The following is a 16051-nucleotide window of genomic DNA, read 5'->3' on the forward strand; positions in this document are numbered from 1 at the left end:
CAGTGTTTAGAGAGAAATTATGGGAAGAATGCTGGAGGGAGAGGGAGATTTATAAACCAAAGTTGACAGAAAATTTAACTCTTTGCAAACATATTTCTACAGCACATTGAGTCTTGTTTTCCCATGAAACAAATAAGGCCAAAATTGAACAGATGCAAGGATAAGTGGTGGATAACTCCTCGGATGAAAGTATCTTGAGTTCTGAAGAAAGAGCTGTACGTAATTAGAGGACAAGCAGTAGTCAATACCGGCAACTCAATTATCACTTGTTTTGTCAAATCTTCCACTCCTGACACTACTACACAAATCAAAACTCATGTACCATGCTCAAAAAAATAAAATACTCCAAGATTAAGGCAAAAACCACTTGGAACATTGTTAAGCAAGAAACAAGCAAAACTAGTAATCCAATTGAAAGTGTGCCCCAGAAGATAGCTGTAGCATAAATGATGACATTTTTAAATCATTGGCCTCACAGTGGCTGCAAGCGCTGCACTCAGTAATAAACAAGCAAATATAGATCTGCTAGATTTATTTGTGCAGACACTGCATACACCACTAATAGACATTAGTTTCAAAAATATATCTCCTAAGGAGATTACAGAACTCATCAGGTAACTAAAAAGTAGTAATTCAGCTGGTGTTTCTAACAGAATATTAAAATATTGTACTGACTTTATAGGATTACCCTTAAGCTACACTCCTGGAAATTGAAATAAGAACACCGTGAATTCATTGTCCCAGGAAGGGGAAACTTTATTGACACATTCCTGGGGTCAGATACATCACATGATCACACTGACAGAACCACAGGCACATAGACACAGGCAACAGAGCATGCACAATGTCGGCACTAGTACAGTGTATATCCACCTTTCGCAGCAATGCAGGCTGCTATTCTCCCATGGAGATGATCGTAGAGATGCTGGATGTAGTCCTGTGGAACGGCTTGCCATGCCATTTCCACCTGGCGCCTCAGTTGGACCAGCGTTCGTGCTGGACGTGCAGACCGCGTGAGACGACGCTTCATCCAGTCCCAAACATGCTCAATGGGGGACAGATCCGGAGATCTTGCTGGCCAGGGTAGTTGACTTACACCTTCTAGAGCACGTTGGGTGGCACGGGATACATGCGGACGTGCATTGTCCTGTTGGAACAGCAAGTTCCCTTGCCGGTCTAGGAATGGTAGAACGATGGGTTTGATGACGGTTTGGATGTACCGTGCACCATTCAGTGTCCCCTCGACGATCACCAGTGGTGTATGGCCAGTGTAGGAGATCGCTCCCCACACCATGATGCCGGGTGTTGGCCCTGTGTGCCTCGGTCGTATGCAGTCCTGATTGTGGCGCTCACCTGCACGGCGCCAAACACGCATACGACCATCATTGGCACCAAGGCAGAAGCGCCTCTCATCGCTGAAGACGACACGTCTCCATTCGTCCCTCCATTCACGCCTGTCGCGACACCACTGGAGGCGGGCTGCACGATGTTGGGGCGTGAGCGGAAGACGGCCTAACGGTGTGCGGGACCGTAGCCCAGCTTCATGGAGACGGTTGCGAATGGTCCTCACCGATACCCCAGAAGCAACAGTGTCCCTAATTTGCTGGGAAGTGGCGGTGCGGTCCCCTACGGCACTGCGTAGGATCCTACGGTCTTGGCGTGCATCCGTGCATCGCTGCGGTCCGGTCACAGGTCGACGGGCACGTGCACCTTCCGCCGACCACTGGCGACAACAGCAATGTACTGTGGAGACCTCACGCCCCACGTGTTGAGCAATTCGGCGGTACGTCCACCCGGCCTCCCGCATGCCCGCTATACGCCCTCGCTCAAAGTCCGTCAACTGCACATACGGTTCACGTCCACGCTGTCGCGGCATGCTACCAGTGTTCAAGACTGCGATGGAGCTCCGTATGCCACGGCAAACTGGCTGACACTGACGGCGGCGGTGCACAAATGCTGCGCAGCTAGCGCCATTCGACGGCCAACACCGCGGTTCCTGGTGTGTCCGCTGTGCCGTGCGTGTGATCATTGCTTGTACAGCCCTCTCGCAGTGTCCGGAGCAAGTATGGTGGGTCTGACACACCGGTGTCAATGTGTTCTTTTTTCCATTTCCAGGAGTGTATTTTGATAGTCAAGTGATGAATGACTAGGAACATATTTGCTGATAGACTTAAACACGCTGTAGTAATATCCAACTACAAAACTGGAGATAAGCAAATTACCATTAATTACAGTCCTACATCACTCCTTCCACACTTTCCAAAAGAGTTTGAGAAAGTGGCCTATAGCAGAATACTGACTCATTTAATGAAGCAGAACTTGTTGACCGCCTCTCAGTTTGGCTTTTACAAAGAATTCTCCACACAGAAATGAACACAAGACCTCACAAATGAAGTACTAGCAGAGATAAACAAAAAAAAAATTATCCTGTTGCTATATTCTTTCACCTTGCTAATGCCATTGATTGCATGGATCACAAAATTATACTTAGCAGACTAAAGTATTATAGCATTAATGGCAAGGATGGGCTCTTACCTCCATAACAGGAAGCAGAGGGTCTCATTAACAAACTGTACTTGAGGCGTGGAAATATTGTTATAATGGGCAGACATAGCATGTGGAGTGCCACAGGGATCACTGCTGGGCCCATTCTTGTTTGTAACCTACATAAATGATCCACTGACACCTTTAAAGGGCAGTTCGAAAATATGTTATGCTCTGATGAATGTATTTGTGCCATCCCCTGGGTGATCTCATCATTCTGGAAGGCATAATGGGTCAATACAAGGACGCATCTCTCCTTCGGGGCCATGTCCACCCCTACATTCAGTTTCCTCAGCCTGATGCCATCTACCAGCAGGAGAATGCAACATAGCTTGCAGTGTATGTGCATGGTTCGAAGAGCACCGGATGAGTTTTCTGTACTCCGCTGGATATCAAACTTCCCGGATTTAAACACAATCGAGAAACTGTGGGATCGCCTGGATCAGGCTGTTCATGTCATGGATCCTCCCAGAACCTCATTAACTCCCTTCCCATTTCACATTGGTCCATACTGCAAAATGTGTTATTTGTTCACCTCTCTTCCTTCCCCTTCAACCTTTCTGCTAGAAGAAGGAGCCACAGCTGTGCAGCCTTGCAAATCTCAATACCTTTTTATATGTGTGTTCTCCTGGCACCACTGGGTGAATAAGTTTTTAAAATATGGGTTTGTCAGCCAAGAGGAGAGAATAGCATAAATGCAGAAAAACTGAAGTGCACCAGATATCCTGGGATAAGATATTTACAAAATTTCAAGAACCAGTATTAAGCAAGGAAACTAGGCACATACTATTGCCTCCAGAGTATCACTCTCACAGGTGCCATGACCCAAACACAAATGGAAAGAGAAGATATCCTAATGGAGCAGTGGGACGTACCTTCTGCCGTGCACTTCACAGTGGTTGCATACTATGCATGCAGATGTAGACCGACTTGAAAATATTTTACTTCATTTTTAATTACTTTCTAATCAACAGTGCATGTTTTTGATCGGTTTGAAAATTTCAGACATGGAGGAAGTTGCTAGGTGAAACCTTCCTTGTAACAGCTACCATTATTTTTATACAGTTAATCATTTTACTACATCAGTTTTATTTGTTCTCTTGCTGTTTTACCAGTTTATGTCTCTCATTATAGGAAGAAGACATTTTCCGTGAAAATCTGGCACAAGCAATTGCTAATGTCTCTGCAGTGGATGCTAACAGATATGAAATTGGCCGGCTCGGGTGTATCCCTGTGATTGTCAATTACTTGGTATCAAAGAACCAGGCCGTTTGCCGTGCTGCTGCAAATGCTCTTTTCCAGCTGTCAGCATATCCACTTAATTGTCAAATTATGCAGCAGAGTGGAGTTTTACCAGTAAGCTGTTTCTGTATTATAAACTTAGCCATCTACCTTTTAAAGATAGATATCTGTCAGACTAGCTATTGAAATAAAGATGTTGTGAGTTGCCTCATACCAGTAACTATTATAGGTGGTGAAGTTGTACCTGATAGGGTATCTTTATACTGAAATAACATATCTTTCACAATGCCACAATTATACTAATAAAAGAAAAGGACAGAAAGAAAGTTCTATGTTGCAAAAGTACTTGAACTGAATTACAGGCATAAGATACCCAAGCAAGCTTTTGTCAATATGTGTACTGAGTACACTTGGAGCTTTGCTTATCAATGGTACTATGTAATGTCCTTGAATCACTCTGTGTTCATAGCTTATAGCATTATCGCTATGTGTGACTGCCAGACATGCTGAGGCCTGGCTGTCCCACTGATTGCCCTGTTACTTTTCCTTGCCCCACCCTAAGTCTTCTAAGATGTAACAGAATTCTCCATCTGTCACTACAAGACTTGCTGTTTTCTGTGGATATGACACCTCCACTCCCTGGGTAATTGGTAGTACTCCTTAGAGTTGCATCAACTCAGAAACCATTTATTTTTAGACATAAACATATATTTTTGTTACATTTCTCTCCATATGGTTCCATTTGATATAATTACAAATGTTCAAATTGATTGTGGGATTATAACCAGTCATCATTAACTTCGCTCCACTATATTTTTACTGGACACCTGGCAGTCATCTTCAGGTGATCCACTGAAGACTTATGAAGATGTTCTCCACTCCACCCTATATAGAGTGCTGAGAATATTGCCGTGCATGTGTCAGAGTCGTGATGACAGATAGACCACACCACCCGGCAGCAGTGCCCTCACTGGTGGAACTGCAAAGATCAGCTGCCTTCAGTGTAGCCACTCACTGCAGCCATTGGAGTATTCTGGAATCTTCGTCTGGAGCAAATCTCAAAGATGATGGGATTTCATGCATTATACAGCTAGTAGCCACTGTCATGGTTCATTAGATTTTCAGTGATGCCTATTTCAATGTGTTATTTTGTAATGGAGTCCCAAAAAGATGTTGCTGGGGCAAAAATGAATGTTTTGACATACTCCATTGAATGTCCATTGGAGATGCAATGTTTCACTATTGCAGACTTTCTCTGGTTGCAAAAGGCGAGTGCAACATTTATATTCTCTACGGGTTCTTTCATTGTGCTTGTGGTTTGCCCTATGTAGACCATATCACATTGGGAAGGTATTTTGTAAAGTCCAGCCTTCTGCAATAACAAATTATCTTTCACCGATCCCAGCAGGTTTGAAATCTTAGGTGGTGGGTGGAAAATCACTTTCACCTGAAAATTACTAAGAATTCTTGCAATTTTGAAGGAAATGTTTCCAAGAAAGGGAAGAAAAGCTAGGGAATTTGCTGGCACATTTTCCTCTTATCCATTTTCCAGTCACTCTTCTGTTGAACCAAAACATCCAGTCATGGGAGGCAACTATCCTGTAATTCAATAGTATATCAAATTTTCTCATGAATTGAGTTAATATGATTATGAGGTCTGTTTAAAACATTCTGGAACTTTGTCCACACAATTTTTCTATGCTAGCCATTTACGTATTGTGCATGGTCTCCTCTGAAATACTTTCCTCCACAATTGGACACCACTCCCAAAGCCATTTCCACTTCCGGAAGCAGTCTTGGTATGCCTCTTGCTGGATTGCACAAAGCGCTGTTTGCGAATTTTGTTTTATCTTGTCTGTCATTGCAAATCTTCATCCTTTCAATGGGGTTTTCAACTTTGGAAATAAAAAAGAAAACAGGGGCCAGATCTGGAGAGTACAGAGGATGAGGCAGCACAATGACTTCATTTTTTGTGCTGTAGTCACACACCAACAGGGATGAATGTGCGGGTGCATTATCATGATGCAAGAACCATAAATTTTCTTGCCATATTTCAGGCTCTTTCCTTGTAACATTTTCTTGCAGGTGCCACGACATTTCTAGATAGTGCCTTCAATTAACAATTTGACCCTGTGGCACAAATTCACGATAAACTAATCCTTCGAAGTCAAAGAAAACTACCAGCATGGCTTTGACATGTCACCTGACCTGATGAGCTTCTTTTGGTGTTAGAGAACATTTCCAGACCCATTGTGAAGACTGAACCTTGGTCTCAATATCATAACCGTCAACCCATGTCTCATCACCATTTACGATTCTCTTAAGGAACATCTCGTTCTCATTTGCATGATCCAAAAGCTCTTCACAGATTGTGAGGTGAGGATCTTTCTGGTCTTGACTCATGAGCCGTGGGATGAACTTGATGCAACATGATGCATTCCAAGATGCTATGTCAGGATTTCAACATGATCCAGCTGAAATGTTACATTTTTCTGCAATCTTTTGGACAGTCAGTCTTCAATTGGCACATATAGTTTCATTGAAGTTCTTGACACGAGTGTCATCGGTAGATGCCAAATGGCATCCTGAATGAGGATCATTTTTAAACCATGTGAACCACTTGTAACACTGAGTACACCTTAAGTACTCATCACTGCAGGCTTCCTGCATCATTTGGTTTGTCTCTATAGGGGTTTTCTTCAGTTTCACACAAAATTCATGCTCTACTCCTCTAATTCTGCCATCTCAAAATTTGCAAACTGTGCTGCACAACATTCTATTCAGAACAGCACTGAACAATAACTAGCAGACACACAACAATGAAACTTCGAGCAGATGCACATTAAACACAGGTGTGCGCAGGTATGCTAACCGCATTTTGCTCCATAACACTACTGGCATAACACTACAAATGTTTCGGAAATTTTTGAACAGACGTCATAGAAACTCTATTAACTTATGTTCTTCATGGGGCCACATCATGAAAGTATCATCCACATACCTCCAAAAAAACAGTTGGTTTAAGAACCACTGATATAAGTGCCTTCCCTCCATATCCTCCATAAAAAGTTAGCCACTAGGGGAGACAAGGGGCCGCCCATGGTGAGGCATCAGTCTGTTCTAAATACCCTGGTTGATCATAAAATAGGTTGAGGAAAGAGCATGTCAAAACAAAGCAGTGATGCCCACCAGAAACTGTTTACAAATTAGTGCCAAGGAATCAACAAGAGGTATCTTTGTAAAAAGAGACACTACATGAAAACTCACTAGAATATCTGAACTACTTAGGTAGAGAGCCCTCATGGACATTTGCCAAGCAATGGTCTCAGCAAGAAAGCAAGATGTCCAGCTAAATCATATGTGGGGGCATCAATATTACTCACTATAGGCCGTAAAGGGAGACCATCTTTGTGCTGTATGCACTCTTGGCGTTATACTGCCCTATGGTTGTTGGAGGTAATGAGGAACAATTCAGGAGTGTACACATCTTCCATTGCATCTTGCTGTAGGGTCTTGATAAGTATTCCTGTACATAGCATCCCTAAGCAGGCCATTGATTTTCTCCAAATACAAACTATGAGGTAACAAACCAGTTGAGTTACCTTTATCAGCCTTCAGCACCACTATGTCCAGATCCTCTTGGAGATTGCATAGTGCAGCCCTTTCTTCAGAGGTTATATTAATGCATCGAGGAGGAGCTTTCAAAAGAGTCCAGCAAGTTCCCCTTCTTATTTGTTTGGCAGAATCCATAGGAAAGCATCGTACAACTTCTTCAATGCTGCTCACAAAACTTATCGGAGGTAGTGCATGAGGTGTACATGAAAAATTGAGTCCTTTACCCAATACAGACAGCATCACATCATCGCATTTCTTCTCTGTAAAGCTGACAGTGGAGTGTCGTGCAGTTGTTCCCTGTGGTGACAGCTTTTGTGGCACCAAACGATAAAATTTTGGCATCTGCCAAGAGCTTGCATCCTTATATATCCAATCAAACTAAGTTGAAGTCACTCCATCAACCCAATCCTGTGATACAGGAGACAGAAGGGATGCATCCTTCAGATATAGGTGGAACAGTACTTCTGAAATGGCATCCAACCTTTGTCTCATATAGCAAATTCTCTCCTCAACAACAGCATGACTGGCCTTCTTCATTATCTTCCATGCAGTGACAGTCTTAATAAAATGTGTCACTTTGGCAAATTTTGGTATAATGCCATGGTCCTGTCATCTCATTAAAAAAACTTACAGAACTTAAAAGTTCTGCTTTCTTACCACCCAGCTTGTCAAAATTTCTTTCATGTGAGCCCATCTTCTCCCCGTAAAGGCATCTGATGTGAAACTAAATATTTTCCTGGTGAATTAAATGTTCTAAGAGCTGACCATCATAAACATCCATCCACTATGTTTTGACTGGGCACCTGCCAGTCATCTTCAGGTGAGCCACTGAAGACTGACGGATGTTCTCCACTCCGCACTCTATAGCATTCTCTGAGAGTACTGCCACGAATGTGTCAGAGTCATGGTGATAGATCGACCACACCAACCAGCAGCAACACCCTCGCTGGCGGATCTGCGAAGATCAGTTGTCTTCGGCATTGCTGCCCGGCGCAGCCATCAGAGCAGTGTGGTGTCTTCGTCTGGAGCAAATCTCAGAGATGACATGATTCCACACATTATTCAGCCAGTAGTTACTGTCAGGGTTCATTTGATTTTCCATGGTGTGTATTTCAATGGATTGTTTTATAATGGAGTCTCAAAAAAATGTTGCTGTGGCTAAAATTAATATTTTGTCATCCTCCATTGAATGGTAGTGCTGGGTGATGGCAACTCGAAGAGTACATACAAATCAGTGTGAGTGGGCTTATGATAAACAGAATATCCCAGAGGGACGTCACTCTTCTGTCGAACCAAAACATGTAGAATTGGGAGACAGCTATCTTTCTCTAATTCCATAGTAAATTGAATGAAGATGATGTAAAAACTCCATTAACTTATCTTCTCCTTGGGGCCACACTATGAAATTATCATCCATGTATCTCCAAAAGACAGTTGTTTCAGAACCACTGATCAAGTTCTCTTTCCTCAAAATGCTTGATAGAAAAGTTAGCCTTCAGGGGAGACAAGGGGCTGCCAGTGGTGATACCATCAGTTTATTCAAAATATTCCTGGTTGAACATAAAATAGATTGAGGAAAGGATGTGGCGAAACAAAGCAGTGACGCCCACCTGAAACTGTTTACCAGTTAGTACCAAGGAATCAGCAAGAGGTAGCTTTGTAAAAACAGTTACTACATCAAAACTCACTAAATGAGATGTTGGGACTGTGGCATAATAGCAAAATTTGCAGAGTGACTCATTTTGTTAAGACTGCCACTGCACAAAAGATAACAGAGAAGGCGAGTCATGCTGTTGGTATTCTCCTTATTTACTACACAGTCAGTTCCTACTCTATTTGTGATATTACATCCTTAGTTGTATTTTTGCATATTATTCAGTCTGTCTGTATGAATGCTCTTGTTCCATATCCTTAACATTTATTGTAGAAGCTGACTTTTGCAACTTGTTCTAGTAATACATCCTTTGGAACTTGTTTCCCACATAGTACTGTCAGACTTTTCTCTTTAGGAACCATGTATGACAACCCCTTACTATTTAATTGTGCCCAATTCTTTGAATTAAAGATGCAATTCTCTTTACAGAGACACTTATAGTATGAAGCAACTTTGCCTCACACTCTTCCTGATCGGATGTTGACAATAGTGTAAATGTTTGTCTGCAAAGCCTTTTGTTCTTATTTAGTTCTTAACAATCTAGTTATTTTGTTGACCATTTTGCATACTGGCTCTTTGCATCATCAATAAGTAAAAACTCTTTTTCGGGGTGGATGAAAATATACTTCACTTTCCACTGAGGGATTTCTTTTGGTAAAGGAAATGTACTTACTGTATAAGGTAAACATGTTATTATCTACTAAGGGAACATTTAGTATGTATCCTAATATCCTTTCTGCTATAAATAGATCAATTTTGATTAACATTAACATGAGATATCCTGACGGTTTGACTAGAGGAACATGGGACTTAATGTCTTTAAGTTCATCTCTTATTAAACTGAGGAACTTCACATTTTGTACAGGGTTTGTTACGTGAGGTTGCAATATGCCCTTCTGTGCATTAGCTAGGGCATTTTTCATTTGTTCGTATTATTTCCATTCCAAATTTTAAGATGTTTTCATTTTTCTTTATCATACTTACTGTTCTATTTACCAACTTTTATGTGTTCCTTGTAATATGTAGCATCATCTATGTCTAGTGTGCCGAATAGTATCTTACCTGGCTGGCAAAATTTAAACAGGCTCCTCTTCTTTCTTGTCTTGTGCTTTGGCAATTGATGTACCAACTTCTGTAATTCTGTTATTCTTTCTGTATGGAATGTCACTTGTTGGTCAAGTAAGCAACTATCTATTAAGCCTGTGGATCTGTGCCCAGACCTTCTGCCCGACGCAGAAGGAGTGCACCCGAGCTTGGGTAGGAGGGTGAGAAGCCTCGGGAGCAAGGACAGATAAGGGAAAACGGAATGGTCGACCGTGAAGTATCTCCCCTGGACTTTGACCAACGTGGCGGGCAGTGCAGTATGTAGCGAAAAAAAGAGGCACGGCCTCCTCCAGCGGGTGATGGCTCAGCGGCTTATCGAGCTGGGTCTTGAACGTCCGCACAAAACGTTCTGTCCGGCTGTCTGATGCAGGGTTAAGTGGGGCAGTATGGATGAGAGAAATTCTATTGGCAGTACAGAATTACTTAAACTCGGTTGAAGTAAACTGGGAACCGTTATCCGTAATGATCATTTTGGGGAGTCCCTCAATAGCAAAGATGCGCCTGAGAATTTTGATAGTCTCAGCAGAAGTGGTTTTCTTCATGTGGGAGACATAAGGTTATCCTGACCCAGAGTTGACCAGTATGAACCACTGGGAACCATGGCAATGGCCCTGTGAAATCCAAATGGAGACGTTCCAACAGAGCACCTGCATCCGGCCACAAAAAATACTGGTGCGGGGGTGCTGCCTGACGTGTTTGGCGTGTGGTACAGACTGACACGAGGGAGGCAATGTCTTTATCCAAACCACGCCAATAAAGGTGTTGGTGGGCCAGCTGTTTGTTGAGGATGATGCCCCAATGGCCAGTGTGGAGGTGGTCGAGGACACAGTGGTGCAATGATTGTGGTATGACCACCCAGGGAACGTCTGAATCACTATGCAAAAGATGACGCCACTACGGAAAAAGAGACTGTGCCAAATATCCCAAAAATGCTGGACTTCTACATTGCGTATGCTACAACGGCTGTTCAGCCAACCCGCAGTGATTTGGCGTCGGAGAGCTTGCAGTGTCTGATCCTGAGCAATGACCCGCGGGACTGCATCGGCATCCACAGAAGTGTGCCCAGAGGTGCGTCCACGTCCGATTCTACATGGAAACAAACCAAGGGAGAGGCGTCAAACTCATGGTCCACCTCGGCAGGCATCCAGGACAGAAAATCGGTGTTTGTGTGCCATTGTGATTGGTCTGCAGAGTGAAATGATGACCATACATGAGATCGTAGAATTCTGTTAGGGCGAAAACCAGTGCCAAAGCTTCCTTTTCAATTTGACTATATTTGGTTTGTGTGTTGGTCAATTTTTTGGATGTGAAAGCCACCGGCCTCTCAACGTCATCGACCACTTGCGAGAGGACCGCACCCAGGCGACAGTCCGAGGCATCAGCGACGATGAAGGGCAGGGAAAGATTGTAAGCGTCCAGACAAGGAGGGCAGGAGAGAGCAGACTTGAGATGTGTGAAAGCCTGCTTGCACACCGTGGCCCAAACCCAACGCACAGCCTTGTGTAATAAACCGGTCAGTGGCGCCGAAATCTCGGCGGCGTGGGGTATAAAACACCGATAATCGTTGATTTGACTGCAGACGGATTGCAGTTGCTTCACGTTGGTGGGAGGGGGCAGGTTTTGAATTACCTCGATATAATCCTTAGAGGCGTGTAGGCTGTGGGCATCAATCGGAACCTGATATAACTGACCTCTTGTGCAAAAAAGTCACACTTTTCTTTCTGGCAATGCGGGTTAGCCCCCGAAAAAACCTGAAACAGCTGATCTAGCTTGTCCACGAGGTCCAATGCAGACGAGCCACCGAAGATGACATTGTCCAGATAGTTGGCCAAACTGGGCACCTGGCTTGTGAGGCACTACAAATAATGTTGGAAAATGGCGGGGGCGCTGGCAATGCTAAACGGGAGGCGGTTGTACAGGTAAAGGCCACACGAGGTATTGACGAATAGGATCTGCTGCAATTCCTTGTCCAACAGCAGCAGCAAATAAGCATCCTACAACAATTTTAGTAAAAACAGTTGAGTCCGCAAGACGTGTGAGTATGTCATGGGACAGGACAGGATATGCATCAGTGATGGACTGGGAATTGACCGTGACCTTAAAATTGCCACAGATGCATAAAGCACCGTTCGGCTTCTTGACTATCACAATAGGTATCACCCACCGACTGTGCACGATGGTAGAAAGGATGTCTTCATCTTGTAAGTGGTGAGGTACAATCTGGAGCCTGTCTTGGAGAGCAAAGCGGACTGGGTGGGCCTTAAAAAGAAAAAGAGGAACAGCAAAGGGAAGAAGCTGAACATGTCCGACGAAACCCTTCACCCCTGGTGTGGAGGATGAGAACAACATTTCGTGTTTGCTGAGCAACGGGGCGAGGAGGGTATCCGATGAGGGGATCGAAACAGCCTGTACCACGTACTGCACTGATAAACCCAGACGACCAAAAATGTCCACACCCATAAGGTTAGTAGCACCAGGGGAGCCGACCACCAAAAACTGAGGAGTGAAGGAACGACGATTGTAAGAGATTTGTGTGGAAAAAACGCTGTCGACTGATGTAGACTGATTACTGAAACTGTGCCTGTGCAAGGCACAAGTGTACAGGGATAAAGCTGGCCAGCCCAATCATTGGTATGTAGCACCATCCACAATAGAAACAAATGATGCCATGTCAGTTTGAAAGACCACCAGAATATAAGCGACCTCCAAGGTAAGGAGAAAATGGGCACCCAACTGGGGAATGATGGAGAACACTTGGCCGAAGTGGAATGTGAGGCTTAGGCTTCCGGGTCCTGAGATGACAATTCATGATGAGCCGGTGCACAGGAAGTGTGGCACCTATGCGATGTTTCTGACACACCATGGCGCGATGGCATGCTCAGCTGTGAGCCGTGTAACTTGCTCACAGGTGGAGGCACTCCGAGTGTTTGTGAGTCCGCAAACAGTCTGGACAGGATGGAAACTGGGTAAAAGACTTTCTGTTACGGGATGGACCAACAGTTCAATGAGACTCCCGCTTGGCACTAGGCAACTGGTTAGCTGTGAAACCCAGCTGGATCAAGACACAGTGGTTGTAGCCAGTGAGACTTCAAACACACGAATGATCAGAAGACAGGGAAAAATATTGCGAATGATGGTTTGAAAAGCATTACTTTCAAATTAAATTTCCTTTCACTCAAGATGAACTATGTGCGAGAATGTACAATGAATTTCTTAAATCACAGAGCATTTGACTCTCATTTAAAAATCAACTCTTTGAGGACGACCATCTAGAAGAATTACGAGCCCAGAAGATCAGACATTTACGATGCTATTAAAAAGTTTACTTAAAAATTTTACTTAAAGTAAAACACGCACAAAAAGATCAACATTATATGTGGAAGCTTAGCATGTCTTGCAGCTTATTAATCTTAGAGACCAATATTATATGAGAAAGCTTTGTTTTTCTTGTACCAACACCATGTATATTAATTTAAACCATTAACTTTTCTTATTTGTGTGTTTGCTCTACTTAAGACTGATCTTGCTATTGGTTGACTACATCACGTGTCCTATGGGTCATCAGCTGGCGAGATCACGTGACATGAGCTATGACTGGCTTACAAAAGTGCGTCGCAATCTCGATTTCAATGATTCGGAAAGTAACATGCAGTGTTTGGTGGAATTCTAATTCATACCTTCGTAACACAAAAATATGGAGTGTACATGTTGCTGCACATCAAAGATTTTTCCAAAACGTGTTTTTCCCCTGAGTTTCATTTTCTAAAGTGCTAGGAAATTCTACGTCAATGTAGAAAACCATAAACATTCTAAGGAGTGATAAGTTTTACAGTGCCGAGGAAAAGTATACTGTCACTTAACATGGAAAAAGTGTATTTTCACCCGGAAGAAAGTGTATTTTCAACCGGGAAATCCGGGAAAAATCCTCGAATTTTTTTTTCCTTGTCCATGTAAACACCCTGGTAGTGATCTGTGATCAGCAGGAAAGAACTGACATTCAAGTTTGAACACACGTTATTATAATTAAAAGTAAACACCTTGGCATGCACTAATTGTGAAACGTAAGAACAACAAGAAAACTCCACAATTCTTGTGGTGGCAAAACCAAATAAGAAAATAAGACAATGGAAGAAAGTAATTACAAGATAAAACATGGTACTGAATGCTATGGCAAGGGTACACTTTGCTAGAGCCAGCATAAGTTCTGGCTGGAGGTGTCCCTAGTGGTAGGTAAACACTGTCGGTCTGACTGTCCGGGCATGTTTATAAGGCCAAGTTGGCAGAATGCTACATGAGTCCAGTTGGTGGAACACTGTCACATGTTGTCTGGTGAAGTAGTTACATGTTTATTCGGAAGCCTGTTATTGTTCATATCCACTGGTGATGTTTCGATCTGCGTTCTTGAAGGGAGGCCGGCAGCCCATCTTGCTTGTCAGTTGTGCGGGCCCTCTAACTGATAAGGGGGCGCTACAACATTTACCAAGAATGTAAATTTCTTTGAGGATTTTTGAGAGTAATAGCTGGTGTTAAAGTTTTTATGGAGTTGAAAATATTCTTAATGCTGTTAACTTTATGTTATAATGACATATTGATAGTACCACAATAAAAATAAAAATAGTAACATATGATTTGTCTGATATTAAAATTACATGGTAAAATAATAATAAATAATATAGTTTTATTTTATTAGCATTTGCTGTCACATATTTGCAAACTAATCTTCATAGTGTAATATGTAGCAGTATTTTAATGTGTCAGTATATAAAAGAAAAATTATATTTATGGCAAATTTGTTCTCACAGACTAGAAAACACAATGAACATTTACAATCATGCATTTCATAGCTGACAGGTACAAAAGTGTTCAAATCTGGTCAGAATATAAGTGGTATCACAAATTTCTGTAACTGAGAAAAGTTCCATCTGGTGTGTGTGTGTGTGTGTTTTATTGAGAAACCACACAAGTGCAATTATAAAAGTGTATGAAGTACACCTGAAACTGTACATACAGTATTCATTCACAATATGTCTTAGTTCTGAAAATACCCATTACCAGTTTTTGAGGAACTAAAGTTGCAAATTCGGAAGATATATATTTCAACATACAGAGAAAGTTGAAATAATAAAGAGCTTTTACTTGTCTGACCCTCTTTGTATATAAATATGGAAATATTCTGTGAGAGAACTGGAAAATATTGCCAGCATTATAAAGTCTGCAGTCAAATGAATAACATTTTGAAATCATTAACATTGAAAAAAAATTTAATCAGATAAATTTGTTAGGCATAAGTAAATTATCCACTTCTAGCCAGTAGTGGTAGTGAGTGCTTGTTTTGATTTGCAGTATCTCATTGTGAACATAGAGTGTGCAGATGAAAAACTACGGGAGGCTTCTGCTGGGTGCATGGCCAACATACGGAAAGTTGTAAAATAATCTCCTGGATGCATAGGTAACATATGGAAACTTGTAAAGTAAAGAATTTCTTGTGTCAAAGTTATTTCACTTTTGTATATATAATGAAGTAACAGTGATAGACAAATTTCATCCAATAAATTGACAAACTGACAAAATTTTCAGTTTTTATTCTCAAGATTTTCTGAATAAACCTTCCTTAATATGTATTATTTATTTCTGGGATTGAGATGTATGTGGGAGCTAGAAAGTTATTATATAATGACATACAATAAATGAGCTGTGGTAACCTGAGGTCTGACAGCGGTGCACACTGAAAGAAAGGCTTCACAAAAACCAACTTGGTAGGCAGTGGTAAGCAATTTTGTACAGTCTATTTGTGGAGACTTTTGTTGAGTCGTAATGTCACAATTTATGGTATGTGAATAATCTAGCAGTTTTATACTATAGCAGACATTTTGAGGAGTATGAAAGCTGTAC

At 42.2% G+C, this 16051-nt stretch overlaps 1 protein-coding gene across 1 annotated transcript in view; it reads left to right on the top strand.

Moving 5' to 3' along the window:
* Positions 1-15618, top strand: part of LOC126263402 (armadillo repeat-containing protein gudu-like) — a 110127-nt gene extending 94509 nt beyond the window's left edge. The window contains exons 8-9 of the mRNA XM_049960496.1: positions 3679-3900; positions 15503-15618. Coding sequence (XP_049816453.1) covers positions 3679-3900; positions 15503-15592 — 312 coding nt within the window. The 3' untranslated portion in view covers positions 15593-15618. The remainder of the gene's footprint in view (positions 1-3678; positions 3901-15502) is intronic.
* The last annotated feature ends 433 nt before the right edge of the window (positions 15619-16051 follow it).

This window comes from Schistocerca nitens, chromosome 6 (genome assembly GCF_023898315.1).
Source record: "Schistocerca nitens isolate TAMUIC-IGC-003100 chromosome 6, iqSchNite1.1, whole genome shotgun sequence".
Classification (NCBI taxonomy): domain Eukaryota; kingdom Metazoa; phylum Arthropoda; class Insecta; order Orthoptera; family Acrididae; genus Schistocerca; species Schistocerca nitens.